This window comes from Talpa europaea, assembly GCF_964194135.1.
Source record: "Talpa europaea genome assembly, chromosome: 11".
Lineage (NCBI taxonomy): Eukaryota > Metazoa > Chordata > Mammalia > Eulipotyphla > Talpidae > Talpa > Talpa europaea.
In genome coordinates, this window is record NC_140078.1 from 7,334,197 (window position 1) to 7,360,702 (window position 26,506).

At 45.1% G+C, this 26,506-nt stretch overlaps 1 protein-coding gene across 1 annotated transcript in view; it reads left to right on the plus strand.

Moving 5' to 3' along the window:
• Positions 1 to 1,112: 1,112 nt before the first annotated feature.
• B4GALT5 (beta-1,4-galactosyltransferase 5) overlaps positions 1,113 to 26,506 on the plus strand; it is a gene marked incomplete at both ends in the record, with an annotated part of 62,329 nt that continues 36,935 nt past the window's right edge. The window contains one exon of the mRNA XM_084248335.1: positions 1,113 to 1,227. Within this exon, the coding sequence (XP_084104461.1) occupies positions 1,113 to 1,227 (115 nt within the window). The remainder of the gene's footprint in view (positions 1,228 to 26,506) is intronic.

Below are 26,506 nucleotides of genomic sequence, written 5' to 3' on the forward strand. Positions count from 1 at the left end.
ATTTATTTTATTTATTAATATACAAGAACTGGAGTCTAGGCCAGAGCTCTGTGTGTGTGTGGCAGGGAGGTGAGAGGATTCACCAGAGACAGAGTGGGGAGCAGAACAGGCAGATTGACTGAAATACACTGCTGAGGATTTCAGCTGAGGGGAGCAGCGGGCGAGTCAGGAGAGGTCTGCTGCACCATGGGGGTAGCTCCCTGCTCGGCGGGGGATCGAACCCGTGCTGCAGTGGCTGCGGACAGCTTCACAGGTTGCGTCCTAACCCCTTGCGCCACCAGGGAGGCCTCTTCTCTCTCTCTTAACCTCAGTGCCTTTGCACCTGCCGTTCACCCTTCCAGGCCTCAGCGCCCGCCGCTCGCTGAGGGGGGCCTTCCTCCGTCACGCGCCCGTTTCATTGTGTCCGCGTTACATTTCGGACTCCGCTATTATGAGCTGGTTTGTTTAAGTTCCAACAAGACAAAGCTCCTGTCTGTTCTGTAGCAGCCTCAGCGCCGGGAACGGCGTCCGGACGGCCGTGAGCGGCTGAGTGAACGGGCGCGGGCGCCCCCGAGCCCGCAGCCCGCAGCCCGCGCTCCTCTGCCGCAGCGGGCGAGCAGCGGCAAAAACGCCCCCAGGCGCGGGGTTGGGGGCGCCCCAGCCCGGAGCCGAGCGTGACTTGAGCGACGCTCCCCTCAGGCCGCCCTGGGCGGTGGCCGAGGCGGGAGACGGGCGGTCGCCATTTGGCGACGGTCCCTGGGGGCCCGCGCTCCGCGGCGGGGGCCGGGCGGGGTCGCGAGCCGAACGCGCGCGCGCGGGTCTCCGCCGCCCGAGCGCGGCGGCGCTGGCCCCGCCCCGCCCCGCCCCTCGCCCCGCCCCTCGCCGCCGCGCCCCGCCCCGCCCCGCCCCGCCCCGCCCCGCCCCGCCCCGCCCCGCCCCGCCCCCGCCGCAGCGCTCGCTCCGGGCCGCTCCGGCCCGCGCCCGCTTCCTGTGGCCCGGCCCGCGGCGGCCGGCGGCTGGAGCTGCGAGGCGGCGGCGGCGAGCGGCGGCCGGCGAGGCCCGGGAGGCGGCGGCCGAGGCCCAGCGGCGGCGAGGGAGCGGCGGGAGGCCGGCGCCCGCGCGGCCCGGGCAGCATGCGCGTCCGCCGGGGGCTGCTGCGGCTGCCGCGCCGCTCGCTGCTCGCCGCGCTCTTCTTCTTCTCGCTGTCGTCCTCGCTGCTCTACTTCGTCTATGTGGCGCCCGGCATAGGTAGGACCCGGCCCGCGCCCGCCCCCGCCCCCGCCCCGCGGAGACCCCGCCGCCGCGACCCCGCGCCGCGCCGGCCGGGCGGGTCCCGACCCCCCGACGCCCGGCCCGGCCCGGCCCGGCCCGGGGGCGCCCCGCGCGCCCCGCCCCCCGCGCCCCAGGGGCGCCCCAGCGCGCCGGACCCCCGCCCCGGGGCCCGCCGCGGCCGCCACGGCGCCCCTCCCCCCGCGGGGCTCCCCGCTCCCCCCGCTGGCGCGAGAACCCGCGGCCCCTCGGGGCTGCCCCGGCCCCGCGCCCGCCCCCCGCGCGCCCGCCCTGGCGACCCCCCTTTTCCTGCGCCCTCCCCCGCTCGCTTCCCTCCACTTTCCCGCTGCACCCCCGGCCTCGCCCGCCGCGCACGGTCGCGCCCGCCGCGTGCCCGGGGCCTTTCCCCCCAGGGGGCCCCCCCGCCCGGAGGGGACCCCCCCACCCCGCCATCTGCAAGCCCTGGGCCGTCCCGCGCCGCCGCCCCTCCGCGCCCCCACCCCGCCCCCAGGACACACCCTCGTCTCCGCCAGCCCCGACCCCAGACTCTCCCCCTTCGGGGTGAGCCTCGGTTTATTCTTGAATGAGGACTTGGGGCGCGGGTCGCCCGGCCCCTCCTGCCCCCCGTCTGCGCCCGCCCTCCCCGGCCCGGGTAGTCGGGCCCTGCGGGGTCTGCGGGCCGCTCTGGGGACCAGAGGGGGAATTTAAATGGACCCTAAGGGAGGGGCCTTGATAAGGGCCTTGGAAACGGTGCCAGTGGCCAGGGGGAGCCCGAGGAGGGTGGGGGACAGTCGCTCCTCCCCGGGCTTGTCCTTTGGTGGAAAGACAGTCCCCCCGCGCCGAACCCTGCCCGGGCTGGGCCTTTTCAAGACCTCGGAACCCGCATCCCGGGCTGGGAGATCCGAGGAGCAGCAGCCTGAGGGGGACGGTGGAGGACACTGAAGTCGGACTTGGAGGCAGCTCCTTGCCCTGTTTGACCTTGAACAAGTTCCTAAGCCTCAGCTTTCTCCTCTGTGAAATGGGGATGCTAATGCTGACCTCACAGGGCTTTAAGGAAGGAAGTAGATATGTTTCCTTTTTAAGCACTTACCACTGTACCTGATGCATAGAGGGACTTAAAAAATAGCAGTTTTTTCTGTAACTTTAGAGAAAGGGGAGTAAGTGGAAGATTTAAGGAATGTGTTTGCCTGACTTGGCATCACCAAGGGGCTCTAGAGAAAAACTGTTTAGGATGAAAAATTATTAGAAGATGCTATTGGGTCTGGGGCCAGGAGAGTAAATTCTGCCCTACTAATTGTGAGTTATTTAGATGTTAGGGCAGAGAGGACGGTTAACTGTAGGGAAATGGACTGTGCTAATGCTAGTGCCATCCTCATGGACCAGCCCACACTGAACTAGCGGAAGAGAGAAGTTTCCAGAGAGACTAGATCCTCTCTTGTGGGGGTGTGTGATTTGAGCATATTTTATTTACTGGTTAATATTGATGATTTGTACTGGGAAGTAGCTGCAGGAAGATTGAACAGGTGAATCCAATTGACCTAACGGTTTATGAGGTGTCTTAGAAAAAGCATCTCTCTAGGTGGATACAGTTATGTGGTCTGATGGATGGAATGTGTAGATGATAAAAGGATAGGACTTTTGGTAGAACAAGAACAGGTGAGGAATTAGTGGAATTGAGGAAAAGAGTTCATTAGCAAATTGGATATTAGGCTGTAATAAAAATGGGTGTGAAATGATGGGTTTGCACCTCGAGGCAATCTTGGTGCCCTTTTGTGGAAGTGACAGGTTATTTCTGGTGTGGGTACACAAATCAGCCATATCTAGATGGAAAAGTGTGTCCCATTGGGATAGTAATCACCCATTTGATTATAAAGGCTGGAAGCCAGATTCACCAACATTCATGGAACTTATCAACTTCATGAAAATTCCTCAACGGTAGGTTTTTAGGTCAGTAGAGCCCCAGTGTGAAGCCATGGGCCACTACCATGCTTAGATTCCTGTATCACTAATAGCTGAAAAGGATGCAAAGCACTCAGGTCTGTGTTAGTTTCTCATTCGATGTACATCTTCTAAAGGGAGAGCTACTTACCATTCACCTTCTGTTAGTGGGAGAGGGAAGCAGTAAAAAGGATTTGGAGTAGTTTTAGGGTTATGCAAGTGCAGTTGCATTCAGCAATTGGTGGTTTTATTTATCTTAGCTTTCCTATTAATGAACTTCATTTTTCAAGTGGCCAGCTTTGGATGGTGGGATGGCAAACCTTTTCAAAAGGTTAAGGCAGTCTAGACAAATAGAGTTTTATGTGCTTGGGGATGGGAAGACCTTATTTGAGGCAATTCTGAAAATGAGCTTATTCTAAAATAATATTAGGTTGAACCGTATGAAATTACCACTTTTGCTGGTCAAAAACAGTTGTGTATTGGCAATTTGATAGAGCTTAGTCTAATACATTTCCTAATGACAATTCTGTTTTCTGGCATAATGGAAAATGTCAGACTTGTGTTTCCTTCCAGGTTTAATTTTTTCCAGTCCTTGCTTTTGATTTGTATACCCCATGGCCACGTTTTTCTTGAGCAAAAGAGGTCATCGTTCCAAGTGTATGTTACAACTATATTTAGAAATAGGTAGACTTGAATTTTGAGATAAGAGAAAAATCACATTAGTTATAATTTGAAAGTGTTCAGTGTAATATAATCTAGCCACAATTTCAACTTATCCATGAACTTATTAGTATTTTTGAGATCTGATGCCAGTTCTTCATATGGTGATCCATCATTTCTAAGAGAAAAGGAAAACTTTCCTGGACTTGAGGGTCATCAGAAATGGGAGTGCTGTTACCATATGATCTGGAAAAGTGGATGTGAGGAAAATTACTGAATGTGAATATAGTGGCTTTGTAACAAGATAACAAGTGCTAAGTGCTCACAGCTACTTTTAATTTCCACATCCCAATGCAGTGACATTTGGGGGTGTGTGTGTGTGTGATGATGATGATGTTTCTCACCACTGGAAATTGTTTTGGTTATTAATTCAAAAGTAGTGTTTTATATCAGCAGTTTGAAAGTAGAAATGAAAAGGATGGGGTAGAGTATGAGAGGGGTGGTGGATTTGAAAGAGGAAGAAAGTGATAAACGTGCATACCTGCCTCTGTGATCTGACCCTCTCTCCATAGCCTGAGAGATTCTAGTTTATTTAACCCTTTGCACTCCGCTGTCCCCTCTCAGGGGACATTGGTAGCCAATGTCCAGAATGGTTCGGAGTGCAAAGGGTTAATCATTGTTTCACCTGCACTGTTGAACTCTTCCTATTCAGGGACCTGAAGAAATCTTTGAACTTATTTATGATTCTTTATTTCAAGTCTAAGAGCTCAGGGTACATCTGTATTCCAGTCTGATTAGGTCTTTCAGAATAACAGAAGCTAACTATTTATAGATGTAGATATGAAATGTTGATTTAAAACATCTTAATTTTATGGTGCCATCATATGCTTAGGTTGTGTAGAGGCTGTGGACTTTTTGCAAATCGTTAAAAACACCATTTGAGAGAAGTTCCTGTGCATGGTTAGAATTAATAGTCTAAGCATTGATGAAATTCTATCATTTGCACTAATTTTCTTTTGTCGTCTGATTACTGAAGAAAATGGGGAGTGATTTTTCCCTTTTGGTCTGCTTAGTACTAAGAAAAGTTTGCTTTCTGGCTGAGCTTGGAAGGCAGGAAATCAGTAATTCTAATCTCACCCTATTTGACCAAATGACTTTGAGCAAGTCACTTGATTCTCCGATCTTATACTTGGCAAAACAAAACACCTACAAAACTTTGAAAGATGAGAACTACATCTTAACCAAACTTTTAGCAGGATGATTTTACATATAGAAAGTTGATAATTCACTCAATGCTCTCTAAATACTTCAGTGCACTTCTGAACTTTTTTGAGATGAAATACATATGGTGAAAGTGGGCTTTTTTATTTTAGAATATTAAAAAGCCTCATACTGTTAAAGACAGCTCCCTCCCCATTCTCACCTGTGTGCACTCAGATAATTTCCTTGAGTATTGCGTCATGTTGATCTTCGTAGAAAGAAACCAAATTTGGAAAACAGGTTGAAGTTATAAAACTTAACGGCTCCCCTTTTGACTGGAACTTTGGGGATGGTTCATATCCTCTCTGCTAAGTCTTGCTGGATTGGAAACCAGGCTTTTGTGTTGGGAATAGAAATGTCTTCAGCAGTGAAAATTGCAAATCTTGGACAGACTTTTGGTTCACAGTTTCCATTACTGATCTGGGCACTGGATGATTCTGCTTTCATCCTGACATGGACCCCCTGAGCTTGACAGGCCAGTGGGAGCTACGTGTAATAAATAACCTGGAAGGAGAGTCTCTGTTGCCGTGACTCTTAGCAGCTCTTCAAAAGAGTAGAAATTCCAAGCCTGTACAAGGCCAGAATGCCACTGACTTGCTTCCCTAATTTTGCAGTGTGTCGGATGGTGGAAGATAGCTGGGCACATCGAAGCTGTCTATACAGCAAACAAAACTTTAGCAGTGCTAGAAGGCTAGAAGTAAGGAATATAATGCTGCTGAGACCTGTGAAATAGAGAAAACTGTAGGTTAACTTGGGCCAAGATAGAGGATAATCAGAAGCAAACAGATTGGGTGTTGGCTTAGAAGAAGTTAAAGGAGCTGTCCTTTGGGGAGGCAGGTCTTGTGTGCGATCAGAAAAAGGGCAATTATTCCTTAGTTTCTAATAGTAGCCAAATACAGGCCTGCCATCCTTGTCACACTACGTGTACCTTCATAGAAAACTGAAAAAATTAAAGGATTTAAGATGTGGGTTAATAAAATATCTGAGTATCTATCCGTCATATGGAAAATAGATGAATTCCAGACTTTCCATGACTGCTTCCATTTTATAGATATACCCAGGTTGAATAACTATTAACTTGTCCGAAGTTGTGAATTATAAGATACCCCTGAGATATATGGTTCAAAAGACAGGATTAATCACAAGAAACAACCAGAGGAAAAACAGAAGATAGTATAACCCGTGGCTAAATTGTATGATACTTTCTGGCCCTTCGTGATACGGCCTGTTCAGATATAGGCCGTCTTCATTTATTCCCATAGATTACTTGAATGCTTGCTCTTGTCAGATACTCTTGGGTATTGGGCAGTCTAGAAATGAAGAAGGCGGGAAATTTCTGTCACAGTGCTTTCATTCTGGGGGGAGGTTTTTGCCTTTGTGGTGCTTTAATTGTAATGGAGAGACAGCGCACCCAGGAGAGTTTCAGATCTCCTGGTAGGAGTGACTGAGTCTGTTTCAGAATGGTTAAAAGCCTAGTTGAAGAGGTGATATTTGACTTGAGGGCATCAAATCACTCCCTTGCTTGTCTCCTGGGTGGGGTAGGGAGGCACCCAGTACAGGTAAGGCTCCAGGCAGGGATGAGCTTGAGGGAAGATTGATTGGATTTGTGGGAGTGATTGGAGATAGGTAGATGACTTCACAAAGGTGGGAGGGGGCAGACCAAGCAGGTCCCTGTAGGCCCTGGGAAGGATGTAAAATCGGAGTGATCATCAGCTTAGAAATCAGCCAAACTTGGGCATGAATCAACCCTGACCTGGTGGCGAATTATTTTCAGGTTTTTTTTACACGCCAGATGGAGGCTGCTGTCCTCAGGGTTGTTGTGAGAATTAAGTGCATGTAAAAGGGCTTAGCACAGAGCTTGACACAAAGCCCCATGTTTATGATTGTACTTACCACCTTGGGAGGTGTCCTCTTGTTCTCATATTGGACTGAACTGAGACCTGGGAGGATTAGGGCTCCATTCTGACTTGACCAGTAGCTGGTTATAAACTTCTTCAGTTTTCTCATTTGTAAACAGACTAAATTGAACTGTAGTGCAGAATATAGTGTCCCTCTCACATCTACAAGCTCCGTAATTGCGAGAACGTGAGAGTTGAACCCTGAAGTAGAAGGAATAGTGACTTCTGTCCAGTAAAGACACCCCACTTTCAAAAATTCAGATTTCCCAATTCAGTTGCGCTCCTACCCTTAAAGAGATACTGGGCCATCGCTCTGTGCTATGTTGGGATGGTGAAGTGTTTGGGTGTAGTCAACAGACTTCAAATTTCACTCCTTGGGGTGAATGGAAATGTTCACACTGCACGGTGCTGTTGTTTTAGGGCGTTTGCCATAAAAAGAGGCCTTCGGATTTCTATACTGAAGCCGATCTTTGGTATCATCCTGATAAAGAAAGGAGAAAAAAAAAAAAAGAAATCTGTGTTGACTTGCTCAAAGGAAAAAAAACTAAAAGAATTTTATGGGATGATCTTTGAGATGTTAAGACCATCCAACTCCCCCCCAGCCCCTTTTTCTCCCTTCTCTTTTTTGTCCTCTGGGTAATCCTTTTAAGTTTTAATCTGCTAAGTCAGTTCCTTCCTCCAGCTTCACACTTTTGCTTTTAAGCATGAAAGAGAGCCCTGGACTCATTAACTCCTGCCCCATCCTCAATCCTCTAGGTAATTGGATGTTAAATGAAAATGAATATTGTATTTTTACCCAGTAATTCTTTTTATATTGTGGCTTTCTGCAGAAGAACATTCATACCTCCTGCGGGTCCCATGGAGTAAGTGTTTCCCCAAGCATGGAAATCACACTGAATAATTTAAAGCCCTGTCTCTTCTCAAATTCCCCTTCTTACCTCCCTTTTCTCAGTTTGAGTAAGCAATTATTGGATATTGCTCCTCTTCCAGGTTACAGACAGACCCACGCACTTTGCCTCCCCTGGAAGGGAACCTGGCCATTGCTTGAGTTACCTTAGTTACTGTCATCAATTATGAACAGTTCTTGGAGACCCTTAATTGCCAGATTATGATGATGAAAAAGGTTGTGGAGGATCAGATCCAGGAAGTCAGCTTTACAGGAGAGCTCCATATTGTCTGAAAGCTTAACCTAGGATATACTCTGAGCACAACTGCTAATTGTTTTTTATTAAAGAAATATAAAAAGTATCAGTAAAGAAGAAGGAACTGTTCCTCTTCACCCTTCAGGTGCTCCTAAAAGTATGATTAATAGGCATTTAAACTTTTTGCTAGTTCTTATGAGTTGAACCACCTAAAATTGGAAAAACAGGATTAATTTTTCCTTTTAGAACTGTTCACTGCATTCTGAGGAGTCCTGCTTTTAGGCACCAAACTGGAATTCATGTACTGATGTATATTTTCTGACGGGTAGATCATAGACTTGTAAGGGCAGAAAAGAGAATTTTCCTAGGTGCTGTGTTGTGGCCATGTTTGTGTAGTTCAAGCAAAGTCCTTTATTCCAGATCCGAAAAAATGATAAAATTGCCAGTTTAGGGAAGTTAAACCAGATGGACCAAAGGTGATAGTCGACTGGCTTTAGTGTTCCTGATGTACTTTTTTGGAATCTGTGTATTTTATTTATTATTTTTAAAAATATTTATTTATGCATACAAGAACTGGGATACAGGTCAGAGGTGCAGGGGGTGAGAGGATTCACCAGAGACAGAGTGGGGAGGAGAACAGGTGGATCTACTGAAATACACTGCTGAGGGGGGCAGCGGGAGAGACAGGAGAGGTCTGCTGCACCATGAGGTTAACTCCCTGGCCAACCAGGGCTCCTGTGGATAGCTTCACAGTGCTGATGCTTAACCATTTGCACCAGAATCTGTATTTTAAATAAAAACATTTTGTTTCCTAACTAAGAGAAACCCATTTTAATCATATCCGCATACCCAGGTTAGTGCCTATCGTATGCACTTAAATATTTGATGAAATGAATTAAAAAATCTGTTATCTGGATGAGCCAGCCTCTTCATGGCTGTACTGCATTTACTCTAGGGGAAGGAATGCTACTTCTCTTCATCCTGGTTTCAAGGGACTTTGAGGTCATTTTGCCCCAAACGAATTCTACCTTTGTTCTTGCTGTTTTTTTAATATACTAAAATGCATAATATAAAGTTTGTAGTGTTTTTTAGTAATTTAAGTGTGCAGTTCAGTGGCATTGAATATGTTCTGTCTTACACAACTATCACCACTATTTCCAACATTTTTCATCATTTCGAAAAGAAACTGTCCATTAAGCAATGACTCCTGTTCTTCCTCTCACCACTCCTGGTGACCTTTAATTTACTCTCTGAATTTGGATACTTTATGTGAATGGAGTTTTACAGTATTTGTCCTATTTGGCTTACTTCACTTAACTTAACGTCTTCAAGGTCCATCTATGTAGTAGCATGTGTCAGAATTATATTCTTTGCATGACTGAATAATTTTGCTCTGTATGCATAGAACCACATTGTCTTTATTCATTTGTTGAAGAACGCTTTGATTGTTTCCACCTTTTGGCTACTGTGAGTAACGCTGTTGTGAAAATAGCCAAGTACTGGGTCTGTACTGAAGAGTGGAATTGCTGGGTGGGATGGAATCCCATTGAACTTTTTTAGGAACTGCCAGATGTTTCCATTCCCCTGCTGTACCATTTTAATTCCCACCAGCAAATGTGGTAGTCTAGTTTGTCCACATACTGGCCAGCACTTGCTGTTTTCTGTTTTTTTTTTTTTTTTTTTTTTTTAATGTACAGCCTTCAGAAAGACAAATAGCAGGTGTTGAAATGATAACTGTGGTTTTGCTTTGCATTTTCTTTATGACTAATAACGTTGAACATCTCAAATGTTTATTGCCCTTTTGTGTATCTTATTTTGAGAAATGGCTATTCAGGCCCTTTGCCCACTTTTGTCTCTTTTTGCGTTGATAGGGGTTGTGTATATATTGTGAATATCAAACCGTTACCAGATACATGATTTGGAAGTATTTTCTCCCGTTCCATGGGGTTTTTCACTTTCTTGATAGTGTTCTTTGGTACCTAGAGGTTTTTAATTTTAACGAAGTCCAATTGGCTTATTTTTTCCTTTGGTTTGTGCTTTCACATAATTATTACCTCTTAATAATAATTATTACCTCTTAACTTTTGCTGTCTGTAGGGTGCCCATCACCTTTTTGCCCTTAAGGTTTTTATGAGCTATTGTGGGCATTTCTTATACAAGCTATTACTGATTTGGTTTTTGAGAAATCAGGAGCCAAGGCCTTTTGGCTTATCTTGCATCTGTTAAGTTTGATGCTGGTTTCTTGATTTCCGATCATTTGTCTTAATTTAAAAGGATTGGTCTGTTTGCTAACCTTGACATGCTCTGATAATTCCAACAAATATTTCAAGTATTTGAAGAGTCCTGTGCCCACTGCTGATGACAGGAGGACTGTCCACATCTCATTGATGTTTCTGTCTGTGGATTATTTTGTTCTATAGGACTGAGATATAACCTCAGTTTAAATGTTTTCTCTTGCTAATTGCAGTTCTCTGAAAATGCACTAAGACAGGTCTAGATGTTGGGACACCAGATTTTTGGTGTTGCAGACTATCTAGTTTACTGGTTTAAAGATATGATATGAAGAGAAATTTAGACGATAATTATGGTGAGCATAGTTGAAACACTGGATTCATTTTTTTTTCCCCATACAGAATTAAAATGATTTTCAACATTGGGAAAATACATTTCATGGCATAGTATGGGCCTCAAATCTCTATTAACCAGCACCTTTTATATTTTGCTATTTAATGAGTGGTGCTGGTTAGAGTAAAGAATCAGAGGCCTGACTCTGTTTGGCATTGATTTTTTTAATTTTGAGATTCTTTAAATATTAATAATTCTTTATTCACTAGAGTATTCTGTTTCCCCATGCCTCCCGGTCCACAGCATAGGCTCAGTGACAGGCAGCTGGGATGACTAAGAAGGCGTGTGATGTGAGCACAGGATTTTTTTTCTTCCCTGTTTCCTTCATTATCAGAAAATGAAGAGAGTGCTCAAGAATGAGGAAATAGGAAAACCTCCTGTGTAAACTGCTGGACTTCTGTAATTCTGACTTGGTAAACTTAGGCAATTTGACTTGTTTTTCCTGGTATCAGTTGGACTTTAGATATATTTATCTCAATGTGAGTGATAATGGTAGTGATTCAAGACAGGTGGGTATTTAGAAAATTTCTCTATCTTGGGACCCGTGATAAAGGAAGAATTATAAACTTGACTTTGCACTTGGCTATTTTCTGAGAGCTAACTCTATTAATTTAACCTCTGATTACACCCATGTAGTGTGCTAGGAGGGGGTGCAGTTGTTGTAGAGCAACCCCGATACAAAACGGGGTGCCATCACTTCCCCCTAACACAGTGACCATAGCTGTTACTTTTTTTTTAAGATTTATTTTATTTATGCATATAAGAACTGAGGTACAGGCCAGAGGTGTGTGTGGGGGGTGAGGGGGCGCGTGAGAGACAGTGGGGAACAGAACAGGCAGATGTACTGAAATTTACTGCTGATTGGAGCTGCAGGTGAGTCAGGAGAGGTCTGCTGCGCCCTGGCTGGGGATTGAACCCACGCTGCAGTGGCTGTGGATACCTTCATAGGTTTCATCTTAACCCTTTGTGCCACCAGGGAGGCCCATAGTTGTTACTTATTAAATCTTCAGCTGGGGAGCATAGTTTCACTTTTAATTAAAAAAAATCAGTTTTAAGTGATTTTTATACTCCTGGATGGACATGTTTAATTGAGGGTCAGTTTCAGCTGGTGTTAACATTCCCTCATTGTCAGGAATGATAGTGTACATATTTTAATTACAGATGTTTCAGACAGGAGAGGATTTTAAAGAAACTCATGAACAGACATTTACTCTCTTACCCCGTGATGAAAGCCATGGCACTATGTCTCCAATATGCTTCCCAGCCTTTAATTTGAGAGGCAGTTTTTGCTTAGGAAATGAGAGATCATTTTATATTTTACTTCTTCCAAGGAGAGATGAGGAAGAAACACTTTCTGAAAATGGAAGCCCATGTGGGTGCCTTGGGAAGTGAGTCTGTTTTCAATCAACAGCTACTCCCGGGCATCCACGCTCCTGGCTTGGAAGTGGATTGCCTCCTGCCGCTGTTGCCATGATGTTTTTTTTTCAATGAAAGCTTGAGTGTTGACTGGATTCTGTGTTACAATGTTGCCTTGGCATATAAGGACTTTTTTTTTATGCTGGTAATGTGTTCAGAAGTCTTAAGACTTGTGTGAATGAGAGGACTTGGATTTATTTATATTTCGTTTGGCTCTAGAGGAAATTAACTAGAGGAAATTAACTGCCATTTGGGTGGGCTTTAAGATAATGTTGCCCTTATTTGTTTTATTACAGAAAATTTCAGATGTACACAAAAGTGGGGTGAATTCTGTAATTGACCCCCATGAATAAAGGCAATTTTTTCATGTGGCCTTTATATTTATGATACTATAAGGTAAAAGGGCCCATAGGCTTCCTCACCCGAGCAAAACCAAGCGCAAGCCCAGGAAGCTTAGGTTGATTAATGGCCCAGACTTTAAAGCTTTTGGATAATCGAATCCCATTTTTGTTTAGGCACCTGCTGATCCTTTTACCTAAATGATAGCAGGATCTTAATATATAAGAAGGGAAGACAAACTGTATATAAACACAGCATTATTGTGAGGATTAAAAGAGCGAATGTTTGTCAGATGCTTGCAAGGCTTGGTCCCAGTTAGGTTCTCAGCAGAAACATGCCCTCTTCCCCTTTCACAGACTCGAACCCCTGTGGCTGGTGCTAGCAGCTCAGGTGAGCTGACCTGCAAAGCAGCTGATGACAGTGAAGCTTCCAGAGGATTTCTTTATTTCCATGACCCCATCCTTCATTGGAGCCTTTGAAATTTAGCGGTGGGGGAACAAGGGTGAACAATTTAGCGGTGGGGGAACAAGGGGGAACAAGCAAAGGATGAACAATTTAGCGGTGGGGGAACAAGGGGGAACAAGCAAAGGATGAACCTCCCAGGTGGCAGCCGTTACCTGGAAGGATGGGCTGAGCATGAGGAGCAGGTGCTAAGCGGGGGAAGCTGAAGTCGCCCGGGCGTCCTGGGAGCAGACAATTACTGCAGCGTGTGTGCACCTGTCTTCTTTCCTGTCCCTTGGCCTTTTTGTCTGAGAATCTGTCATTAATTTTTGTAACTATTTACATCAGCTTTGACCAAAGCCAAGAACAAAGCTGACAACGGCAAAAATGGCGAAAATTCCTCTTTTAGCACTTGTTTTGGTGTGGATGCCATGGTTTGTGTTTAGTAACATTTCCCAGTAGCCACAAATTAAAATCACAACAATGTCAATTTCAGTTTAGTGTTATCAGGCGTGTTAATTTTTTAATTTTTATAAGTGCAATAACGAAACGGTCTATAGATTGAAGTGCTCGTTTCAGGTCATATTGCATGTGTGAAAAACTGGGTCTTCTCATTGTGAATTTTGAAAAAATGCAGCAGTAGATTATTTATGTAAGCTGTGTCATCAGAAGCATTCCAGAATGAATCATGTTTAATTAGAATCTAACAAATGTTACCACCCTTGTTCTGTTGAACAATATTTTTAAACTATTAAATCAACTTTAAGAATGATAAAAGGAAATTACAATAATTTATTCATAATCATCTTTTCATCACAAGTGTTTTCATTTCATTGTTTCCCTCTCATCTTTATACACAGAGATATTTGAAAAATTTGTACCTTAGGAATTGCTAGGCTGAGAAAATTGATTTTAGCAGGGTGGCAGCAATTTACTAAATGCTGTGTTTGTGCTTGAATAACCTTTGACAATCTCTTTGCTGTAAAACCTTTTCCTGGTTCTGTGTTTCTCTCACAACATAGTACCTTGATGTGCGATTATTCTGGCAAGGGACTCTTGAGAGGAAGAAAACATACTTGCTGTCTTTACCTATATGTGGAAAACATGATGGGGAATTCTAGTTCCTGTCATTTCAAGTCAATTTAATCTTATTCCTGAATACTATTAGTAAAATTAAATAGAAGAACTTTAAATTTCTTTAAATGTGGTAACATTTATTTGGTGGCTAATTGAATGTGGAAGTGTAATATTTGACCTGTCTCTTTCTTTGATAGAATCTTACAAAGTTGAAGTAAAACCTTTCTTAGAAACCTATTTTTACTTTGTGATGGTTTCCTGCAGTCTGGTGTTTTTTCTCTAGTTTAGCAAGTAAACTTTGAATGATTGAGGCGCTATTCAGAGGTGGATCAGATCGGGGACCAAAGATGATAGACTGAGCCACCCTGGACTCGAGAGACCCACCCCCCACCCCCCAACACACACACAATTATTTCCTTTGCTTTTTTGGCTATAACTGTGAGACACAGCTTGCCATCTAAATCTCTAGTTAAAAAGAATTAAATATGTGGTTAAAGTTACTTTGTGTGGCTTTCTCCAGACTGACCTGGGCTTCCTAACCTTGGAAGATCCATCCTGGAAATATTTGACATAACAAAAACTCAAGGGGGTCCTTTGCTTCTGAGTTTTGGAAATACTTAGGTTGAAACCAAATGTGGCCTTTTCTCTTTCCACCTTTTTTTTTTTTTTTTTTTTTTTGGTATACACACACACAATGAGAATTCCATGATGTGCCATTTATTCTTTTCTGTAAAGGCAATTCTAAATACAGTTAATTCTGCAATTACATAAGTGTTCCTAAAATGACCACAGGATATAAAATTGTTGAGTAAAAGTCATTGATCTTATGGAGACAGTGGGGTTAGGGACCCAACACTCACAAACTTTATTAGGGACACATTGAAAATAAAGAGCCCAATGAAAACAGTAGCACAGTTTTTACACAGGTTTAGTGGTTATGAAAAACCATAAATTGGGTGGTTTACTTTTTTTTTTTAAAGATATTTATTTATTTATTTATTTATACATACATACATACATACAAGCACTGGGTACAGTCAGAAGTGCAGGAGGGTGAGAGAATTCAGCAGAGCCAGAGCAGGGAACAGAACATGCAGACCGATGAAATAAACTGCTGAGGGGAGCAGCGGGCGTGGCAAGAGAGGTCTGTGCGCCATGTGGGACCCTCGCTGCTGATGGCCAGGGATCGAACTGGCGCTGCAGAGGCTGCGGGCAGCTTTGCAACCCAGCGCTCAACCGCTGCGCCACCAGGGGAGGCCCTGGGTGGTTTACTTTGAAAAAGACTTGACGTTTGCTTTGGAGATGGGCATCAGAAATATCATCATTTGTGATTTATTGTGCAGGTGGAGGAGGGGCTATCTGAAGTGGCACTGAGGTGTGATACTGTCGTGTATGTTTGCCCAGGGAACGGACGGGGCCGGTACATGTTTGAGGTGTGGGTATAGGTGTGTGTTTGCTCAGCTGGGTGTAGCTGCACAGAAACAAATGTGGAATTCTGGTTATGCTCGTACTGTTGCCGGATAGATGGATTGTATTGAAACAGAAGTTCATTTTCAAAGAAAAAGACACATACATCTAGAAGACAGAATGTGATGTAGTTTGTATAAATAGGTGAAACTTGAAAAATGGTTTTTAAAATGTTTTGAAACCTTGAAGTTAGTAGGAATGTTGCCAAGTATAGCACAGTGACTTTTCCTTGAACCATTTGGTGACATGATGCCAAAGAACAACTCGCCCACTAAAGGTAAGATGTTAACATGAATAGTTGACCTTATGACCATCCTAAATTCCCACCCCGATTACAGAGTTGTCAGTGGCCCAATATTGTCCTTTATGTCAAAAATAACCCAATTCAGAATCAGCCACTGTGTTTATTACAGTGGTTACTTTAGTCTTCCTCGTCTTCCTCCTCCTCAGCTCTCTGGACTCAGCTTTGAGGTCGCCAGGCAGCTATTTTGTAGCGTGTTCCTCACTTTGAGTTTTTAGTTTCAGGTTCTGGTCTTTGGCAGCAAAGTCACAGAAGTGATGTCATATCCTCTTAACAAATTGTCTCAGGTGACACGGGGTTGTGCTCTGTCCCTTTCTGATGGTGTTTATCACTTAATTCAGGATTTTTCTACCATAAAGTAACTTTTGTCCCTTTTTAAATCAGTATTCGATGGGGAGGTACTTTAAAACTGTGTCAGTGTCTTGTTTATCAGATGTGGTCCAATGTGTGTATGTTTCTGTTTGTTTATCACTATCAGTATGGCCCCAAGCTTTGTAATTTTCAAAATCTGTTTTTATCGATTGCCTTCTGGCTTTAACTAAACTTTCTTGATCATTATTTTCACGCTCAGTTGTGCTGATGAGGTCAGCCGGTCCCCCTGCCCAGACATCTGTCCTGTTGACATGTCCCATCATTCTTGAACACTTCTTCCTTCCTGGTATGGCCAGGGGTTCTAGGCACATTCTGTGCTTTCCTGGTCTTAGCTGTTTCCCTAGAGAACTGTGGGTCTTTCTAGTGGAGTGGGCATTTAGGCGCCAGGATCTGGGTGCTGTTGAAGTGTTGCCACTTCCCAGCCTTCTCATGGTGTAGTGCTGTGGCTTCTACGCAGGTGGCTTCTCCCGCTGATGTCACGCAGACGCGTCTGTACACATCCGCGTGTGTATCACGGAGGACTTTGAGTTCAATACCAATTTAAATCCAACGTCCCAGGGCTCGTTTCAGTTTCCTCCTCTTCCATATGTGTAACTCCTTTCTTTGACAGTGAGACCCCTAGCTGCATTTTCCTTGATATTTTTACTTATTTGATCATTGACTGCGCTGCTCTGTCCCCGGTCCTTGTTTGGGCATCCATCTCACTGTAACATAGCTCAGTTCGCCCCTCACCCAGCTTGTGCGCCCACAGCCTGTACCAGGCTGCCTCTCCCTTCCACCTTCCCCCACCCCCCGCCCCGTGCAGATCTCCTCTCACCCCTGCTCGGACTCTGGAACCCCACCCTGGTGGATAGCCCTCATCCTCTGCTCAGACACCCGGTCACCTTTCTGTCTCTGACACTGACAACTACCTAACTTGGCCCCACCTAGTGGCTTTAGGGCTAAATTGTTTGGGAAGAAAAGGTGAAGATAAAGGGACTGTATATAAACTCTTTGAGAAGTATGTTGATATTTTGGGGGGAAGATTATTTGTTCTGACCATGCCACCTAGTTTTGCATTCTGCAAATACAATCGCTGTACCTACCTAGCAGAAATCCTTCTTAGACTGTTTTCTGTGTCTCTTGATGCAAAGATAATACTGATTTCTTCTTATGGCCTGCACATTTTTAGCTGGCCAGAGCGTGACAGAATGAAAGGTTCAGCTCACATAATGATGATGACCGTTTCCGACTCTTCAGTCATTCCTATGACTCGTGTTTGGAAAGGCCTGTTTCCTGGCGGTGACTGTCTCAGTCTGAAATGTCCTTCTCCCCTTCCAGCTCATAGCCCGTCCTGCTTTCTGCGTGCCTGATGTGGTCACCTCCTTCAGCTGAGCCTACCTGTAAGGGTTTCCCATGCGTTATCCTATTTTTTTTTTTTTAAGATTTATTTTATTTATTTATACAAGCACTGGGTACAGTCAGAAGCGCGGGAGGGCGAGAGAATTCACCAGAGCCAGAGCGGGGAGCAGAGCAGGCAGAAGGACCGAAGTACACTGCTGAGGGGAGCAGCGGGCGGCAGGAGAGGTCTGCGCGCCATGTGGGACCCTCCTCCGGTGGCCGGGGAGCAGCCGGGGAGCGAACCGGCGCTGCAGAGGCTGCGGGCAACCTCGCAACCCAGCGCTCAACCACTGCGCCACCGGGGAGGCCCCGTTATCCTATATTTTTTAAAGATTTATTTATACAAGAACTGGGGTACAGGCCAGATGTGTGAGAAGGTGAGAGGATTCACCAGAGACAGAGCGGGGAACAGGACACGCAGACTGACTGAAATACACTGCTGAGGGGAGCAGCGGGCGAGACAGGAGAGGTCTGTCTGCTGCACCATGATGGATTCTCGCCTGGCTGGCGGGGATCGAACTCGTGCTGCAGAGGCTGCAGACAGCTTCACAGTGTGGTGCTCAACCGCCTGCGCCACCAGGGAGGCCCCCATGAGTTATTTCGTTAACGAAATTCCAGTGCTGAGATATACGCCTCTTACAGATGAGGAAGCCAAAGCTTGAACAGGTTCATTTGTTCAGAGTCACATGACTTATAAAGGGGTAGAGATGGAATTTGAGCTTTTTTATCCGAGTCTAGGCTCTTGAGTAAGTCACTCCCTGGTCCCTTAATGTAGGAGGATCAAATCGATTAGATCAAGTGTTTTGTTTTTTTTTTTTAAGTCATTGATTTTGATTCCTTTTGATTTAGGAAGAGGAAGGGGAAACTCTTCTGAAAAGTGTTGGAAGAAGAAAAATAGATGCTGTTGTCCAGACACACTGGCTTTTGAATGACTGAATTACGGGAGTGGGCCCCGGGGGGTGGCAGGCGGGAAGCCCAGCTATGCCCATTTCTTTTCTGATCTGGGCACAATTCCTTTTTTGGGAAAGAAAGGACACTGTGAAGTAGGAGGATCAAAACTTCTTAACTTTGGAAACTTATGTGAAAATTAAGATCTTAAAGTATACTTCTGTTGGCTGATGCTTTTTAAGGAAGAACAGTTTAAGTCTCTTCTAAGCTCACTGCTTGGCAGTTGTGCTGTTTGTTTTTTTTAATGGCTGGAGTGATGTGGCTAATTGTTGAAAGTGGATGGAGTTACTTTCCAGGTGCAGAGATTATTTTCACATCAGCTTTCCCAGTGACTTGTGTTAGGCATATGTGGGGAGCTGTCTGGGACTGGAGAACTTCCCCCAGGCTGCTCCTCATGCAGAATTGTTCTTTATGCAAAGCTGCAAGCCTGCCCTGGAGTCAGACTGGCTCCTGGAGCTCATTTGCGGTCCTCTAACTGCAGAGCTGAGCTAATCATGTCTGAGCGTAAACACACTGTCAGCTAGACTTTTTGAAAGTGGTGAGGAAAGTAAGCTTGTCTCTTGATAATGCATAACTAATGCATAACCGTGAGAAGAGTAAGGATATTCATGCTCAGAACTCCCAGACTCCTAGAAACCAGAAGTTCGTAGAAGGCTGCTTTCTTTCCCTCTTTCTCTGATCTGTTACCTACTTACCCACCCTATCCATTTCCCCTCCATTCTCCCTCCCACTGCTGGCTTACAGAACTTTACAATCAAGTTCTGCTATACTGTGCTGTGCTCTATTTAGGACAAAGGGAAGTTGCCTGCAGCTGGGAGTTCCAAACCACGGTGCGCTCTGGGCTCATTCTCAGCTCTGCATTTGCTGGTTTTGTGACTCCCGGCAAGTTACTGAACCATTCTGTTCCTACTTCAAGTTCCTCTCCTGGGATGATAATAGCTTCCACCTCTTAGTGAAGTGCTGGCCAGCAAGGTCCCTAGCAATGGCGAACATACCCAGTAAATGTCAGCCTACTATCAGTGATGCTCTGTTATTGGGAGATTATAGTCTTAGATAGATTTTTCAGGACTAGTTCACCTATCTGGTATATAACAGGAACTCAAGAATCACAACATGAAAGAGTAGGGGGAGAAATTCAAGATTGCTAGAGCAGCCACTGTGTTTTACAAATGGTGAAATGGAATCTTAGAGCTGTTAAAGGATTTTGTTAGTCTCCAGGCAATATAGAACCCCAGGCAATAGAACTGAGGTTATTGTTATGCCAAAGATGGTCAGAGGTTTATCGGGGATTCTTATAAAGTTGGCATTGGATGATGATGAGGATATGATGATACCAGAACATTTTTTTGGGCTGGGCTGAGGCAGAGGGAGGCATGTGTATAAATAGAAAGAGCCTATTCAACATACACAGATGTAATGTGCACTACGGTGGATAATTAAAGAACTTGGCAGGTGAGACTGTGCAGAGGCTAGCGAGAAAGCGTGATTATAGAGGACATCGGTTTAAGACAGTTGAATTACTCTCTGCTGTCCTTACACAGGAGGGGGAGTGGATGTTACAGTGTTACTGGGAGAAGCAGGTTATGTGCATCTTTGGGGAGTGCAGGAAGAATGAAACAGGTGCAAAGGGCACTGTCCCCCATAGCCCAGGGGTGATGGAGATCATTACAGGTCGGCACTGTTTGTTTTCTCTAATACTCTTATTCTGGATTATAAAAGTAATATATTCAGTGTATAAAATTTGGAAAATACAGCAAAGCATAAAGAAAACAAAGGCAGACTAAAACCTAATAATCTAAAAAGAATTCGCTATTAATATTTTAGTGCTTTCTGCATTGTTCTTTTTCAAAAACATAACTGTGCTCCTGTTCTATGAACACCAACTGAAGACGTTAGTCATCTAGATTTTCAGTGCTGTAAGACAATATGACTTTGTCGTCTAGGAGACTCTTTGTTTGGAGTGTGTTTTATATCAGTAGTAGCAGTGGCTTGAGAAACTAGTAGCAGTGCAGACCACCAGGAGCCCCCTAATTGTGCTGCACCTTCAAAGTGGATCAGAATCATACTGACTTACACTTTCCCATCTAGATATATCTTAGAAATTAAAACAGTAACAACTTGTTTAGTCCTCAAGGAAGTTTTGTCCATTTCAACAAGCACCCTTTCGATCACTTACAGTTCTTATCTGCTTTCTGCTGAATGGTACTCTAGGACCAGAGTGCAGGCCTAGTTTGCCCATTTGTCTTGAATTAACTGGATGCTGGATAAAGCCAGGTAACTACAGTTGATGAGAGAGCCATCCATTCTCGCCAAGATAGGATTCTGTTTGGTCATCAGCAGAAAAGAAAGCCAAATGCTCAAGTGATACTATAGGTGAAGCTGAGATCTGAGGGTGAGGGGTCTTCCCTAGAATATTTTGCTTCTCTAAATTCATAAAAGGAACTAAAATAGTTGTTAAATAACTCATTGTGACTGCTGTAGAACTAAGTATTATATTAAAAGATGGGTCTTAGGAATTTTTTTTCCTACTGTACATACATAAGCAAATTAAGTTTAACTTCAGGGATGGGCTTTCATTTACTATTTTATAATCAAAATGTTTATCCTTTTTAAATACTATTTTTGTGAGATTGACTTTTTACATCAGAGACTTAAAGATTGTTCAAAAAGACTTAGAGTGTTCAAAAAGCAACAGAAAAAGAGTCGGTTAAAAATAATACTTGTGGGGCCTCCCTGGTGGATTAGGGGTTAAAGACTCAGTGCTATCAAGCTATCAGCAGCCACTGCAACATGAGTTCCATCCCCAGCCAGGGAGCTGACCCACATGGCGCAGCAGACCTCTCCTGTCTCCCCGCTGCTCCCCTCAGCAGTGTATTTCAGTAGATCCGCCTGTTCTGCTCCCCACTCTGTCTCGGTGAATCCTCTCATCCCCCACCTCCACCTCTGGTCTACACCCCGGTTCTTGTATGCATAAATAAATACTTAAAAAGAGGGAGTGATTGGGGGAAGGGCCTTAAGGAATACCTCCATGGGAGATGGTTGTTTTCACATCTTGATAAGGATTTGGTTTACACAAGTGCGCATGCACTTGTCAAAACTCAGCAAATGTAACACTTTCTCTTGTGAAATTTACATCAAAAGGTGGACAATTTATGTAAACATCATTTCTTATGAATGCATTATACACTGAAATATTTAGAGGACATTATAGTGATCTCTGCAGTTTCTTTGGAAATGCGTGAAAGAACAGGGTGACTGATGAGTGAATAGATGTGTGACAGAGTATTGGCAAAGAGGTAACAGCTGCACTCATTGATACACACAGTATTGAATGCACACGATTTTGCCAGGATACTTGGTAAGACAAGACACTTGGTAAAACTTTATTTTCCTATTCTCTTTACTCTCCAAATTCTAGTCTGTTAAATTCATTTCAATTACCATATTTCTGAGTTTCAGAATTTTTATTTGATATTTGAAAAAAACTAGATTCCATTGTTACAGAATGGTTATCCATTTTCTCTCCGTCTTTTGACTTTATTTTCTCTTCTGTTTTCTTAAGTGTAGTTATTTTAAAGCTCATGAATGATGACTGTAATATCTGCATCCCCCGTTGGCCTGTGTACTCTGTTCTTTTGATACTCAGTCATTTGATCCTGTCTTCCTGGCATGTCTGCTAGCTTTGATTGAAAGATGGATCCTGTGTATAAAAACCTGTAGCAGCCCTAGATTTTTTTATTTTTAAGATTCACCCATTTATACATACAAGAACTGGGGTACAGGCCAGAGGTGTGGGGAGTGAGAGGACCCGCCAGAGAGAGTGGGGAACAGAACAGGCAGATTGATTAAAATTCACTGCTGAGGGGAGCAGCGGGCGAGTCAGGAGAGGTCTGCTGCGCCATGTGGGTTGCTCCCTGGCTGGGGGTGGAACTCATGTTGCAGAGGCTGCGGACAGCTTCATAGGTTGCGTCTTAACCCCCTGCGCCACCAGGGCGGCCCCTTAGATTTTATCTTCCTCTGGAGAGGGCTTACTCAGTTTGCCAGGCAAACAGGATGGGGACTGATCCCATTTAATGAGGGACTGAACTGACCAAAGCTAGGCTGTGGTTTTGGTAAGGCTCCATCTACGTCAGGTTTGCCTATACTCTAAGGGGGAAGGCTCTGGGGGAGATCTGAATGAGACCCTGGGGCTTCACCAGGACCCCCCCCCCCCCAACCCTTGCGGTTGATGCAGACTCTGCTGTGCTCTTTAGAGGCTTTCCGCCTGGTTCCTTAGCCTCCTGACCTACAGAGCTTTGGGATCCCACGAGTCTCTGAAGAGGAAAAACTGGCTCAGTTCTTTTCACGAGGATCCTGACCCCTTCTGTCTCTATTTTTGTTTCTTTGGTCCTGAGATTCTGCCAAGAGCTCCGTTGGTTTCTCTGCTCCTTAGCAGTGGCTCCAGCCCTGTGCCCAGACCTCTTGCCTGCTTCCTCAGCCTTGTTGTTGGTGTCCAGAATCAGCAAATGCCCGGAGGAGCAAACCAGCTGCAGTGTGTGGGTTCACTCCTCAGGGGTTCGCCCTTCTCTAGGATGTTGGCCCTTCAAGTCCTGGTTGCCTCTGAAGTCTTCGGTTGTTCTCTGAGGGGACCCCTGGTCTGCAGCAAGCAGCTCAGGCCTGGGCAGAAGCAAAAGCTACTTGATACAAATCTTGCTCATGTGTTTTTTTTGTTCTTCATGTTGTGGAAAGGTGTTAGTGTTTGCTCCACTTATCAGGGAAGAAATGTTCAGTCCAAAGGGAATTGAAAAGAAACACAATCTATTTATTCATCTAAAAATGAACCAGCCAGTATAAACTTACTTACACATTACAGCTATGCTTTTTGTCTCATAACACCATGGTAAACTTGAAAGTATTAGCACAAAAAGTAGAGAGAAGTTAGATGATTTGTCTGAGGCAGAGTTTCACATTTTGGGACTGGGTAATTCTTTGTTGTTGGGAATTATCCTGTGGACTCTATAAAATGTTTTTAGCAACATCCCTGGTCTTTTACCAGCTAGATGCCAATAACACCCATCTCCCTCAGTAATGACAACCCAAACAGTCTCTAGATCGTGCCAGATGTCCCCCCAGGGGACTCACCTCTGGTTGAGAACCACTAAGGGGAGGGATTCCTCTTCCTAACCTGATACATTACCTGAGAAGTGGAATTGGATTTTGAGTTACTCAAGTCATTGTTTTTCACCATTGGACTATTTTGCAGCTTCATTCTTGCCTGATCCTTTGATGGTAGATGGTGGGGATGGGGGTGGGGGGTGGAATGGTGGGGTGGGGGGAGTGACCTGAAATGGTTTTGAGAGCAGATGGGCTTTTCCACCATCAGTGTGCCTGGTGTGAATTGGGAACTTAGGTCACTCGTTCACGGTCTGGGTGGAGAAGACAGTCTTGATTCCAGTTGCTGGTACCTGCTCTAGCCGCTGCGGTGTCTCTCTGGGCTTCTGCAGAGCAGGGCCGTTCCTGTCAGTGGTTACTGTGACTGAGTTAAGCTGACTAGAGCAACTTAACACAGAAATCCACCCCGAGAACATAAATAACCATTTGAAACTAAATGTGGGAAGGACAGCAGCTGATCAGAACTTGGGCTATAAACTAAGGGTTAAAAGAGAAAAAGACAACTTAGACAAAAAATGACTTGCGCAGACATTTCTGAATGGTACGACACTGCCAAAAATGATTTCAGGGCTTGGTATGCTTTCTCTTACTCGGCAGACATTTTCCTAATCATTCTGCTTTGATGCCAAGGTTCTTATTAATAATACATGGCTTCTTTATGGTGCTCCCTTCCCATCGTGCCTTTCAGGTGCTGAGTCAGAGAAGCTCAGGACCAGTGTCCCTCTGCAGCACCAGTGCTGCCGCTTGTCTGGTGCCCTGTCTCCTGGCAGTCTTTCCGTCTGACTCTGAAGCTTCCGTCTGAGGTTGCTTTTTTTTTTTTTAACCCTCAAAGAATAAGGTTTTAAAAACTTTAGAGAGGTCTATGACATGAGATTTCTGAGAGCTCTTAAAAGTGGGTCTGAAAAAAGAAGAAAAGACTTGCCCTGAATGTTAGTATGAATTGAGTTTGTTTTCTGGCACAATAGCTGCTGTTTTTTCACTTTTCTAGAGGTTGTCTGGATAAGTCTCTCTTTAGTCCTTGGTTTCTATTTCGTAAAATTTTATTTATTTATTTATGCATACAGGAGCTGGGGTACAGGCCAGAGATGGGGGGGTGAGAGGATCCACCAGAGACAGAGAGGGGAACAGAACAGGCAGACTGACTGAAAGACACTGCTGAGGGGAGCAGCGGGGAGACAGGAGAGGTCTGCCGCGCCATGTGGGGTAGCTCCCTGGCCTGCGGGGGATCGAACTCGTGCTGCAGAAGTTCGGATTGCTTCATAGGTTGCGTCTTAACCCCTTGTACCACCAGGGAGGCCCTATTTTGTAAAATTTTAAATGATATTTTCACATTACCTTCATGACCAACAGCTGCTCAGAGTCAAGCAGCTACGAGGGAAGGACAGGTAATGAATTGTTGCATGATTGGCTGAGCATTAAGATCGCAGCTGGGAGCCAGCGCCCTCTCTGACCGCCCCCCCCCCACTCCCCCCAGCCATTGGCAGCCCTCTGCCTTCTGGATGGCCCCTCCGCCCTTCAGGAGCTCGGCAGCTGCCCTTCTTTCTGGGCTGGAGTTCTTCGTTTTCTGGTTGGTCAGGAAATACTGTGTTGTGACGGGTGAATATGTTCTCTCCTGGGAGAAAACCAGGACTTTCTGAAGCTGTTGGGCTTATGGTATGAGTTGAGAGGGTGCCCACTGCACCCATTACAGCCTCTTGTCACGTTTGACTGTAAATGAAGACCTCCGCAACCTCGTCCCATTGGGTCACCCGTGTGATGAGGGGTGTCTCCGTGCTTAAATCAGCCTCTTCCCAGAGTCACAGCCTTCGCTGTTGTCGTTGTAGGTATTAAAGCTAACTTAGAAACTTACCTCTTTCACAATCAGAATAATAATAGGGATAAAAATAACTCTACGGGAACTCTTTGTACTATCTTCACAATTTTTTTAATACATCTAAAATTATTCTAAAAGAAAAATTTATAAAAATAATAACTGGGGCCTCCCGGTGGCGCACGGGGTTAAGACGCAACCTATGAATTTGTCCGCAGCCACCGCAGCATGAGTTTGATCCCTGGCCAGGGAGCTACCCACATGGTGCAGCAGACCTCTCCTGTCTCACCCGCTGCTCCCCTCAGCAGTGGATTTCACTTATTCTTCCTGTTCTGTTCCCTGCTCTGTCTCTGGTGAATCCTCTCACACCCCCACACCTCTGGCCTGTACCCCAGTTCTTGTATGAATAAATAAATCTTTAAAAAAGTGCAAGTGTTTATTAAAAAAATAAAATAAAAGAATAACTGGGGCCTCCCCTGGTGGCGCAAGCGGTTGAGCGCCGTGCTGTGAAGCTGTCCCCAGCCTCTGCAGTGCGGGTTCAATCCCAGCCGGCCAGCGAGGACCCCACATGACTTGGTAGACCTCTCCTGTCTTGCCTGCTGCTTCCCTCAGCAGTGTATTTTGGTCATTCTGCCTGTTCTGTTCCCTGCTCTGTCTCTGGTGAGACCTCTCACCCTCCTGCACATCTGGCCTGTACCCCGGTTCTTCTATAAATAAATAAATAAATCTTTTTTTTTTTTTTTTTTTAAAGAATAACTGACTGGCTGGAGGCCCACTCTGTTGCGATCACTTGTTTCTGAGGTTGACATTTGTTCATTCTAACCTTCACAAGACTTAAGAGTTCAGTTAGGAGCCCAAGAGCACACAGCTGAGCTGGTCCAGACTCAGACCTTGGTCTGAGCTGAAAGGCTAATAAACCCTACCCTGTGTGCTTCCTTTCTGTCTCTTGCCAGGTGAGGGTAGAACCTTTTGAACAGGTGGCGTTTCATTGTGTCATGTAAGTCTCCACACACGTGTGATTTCCGTTATCGAG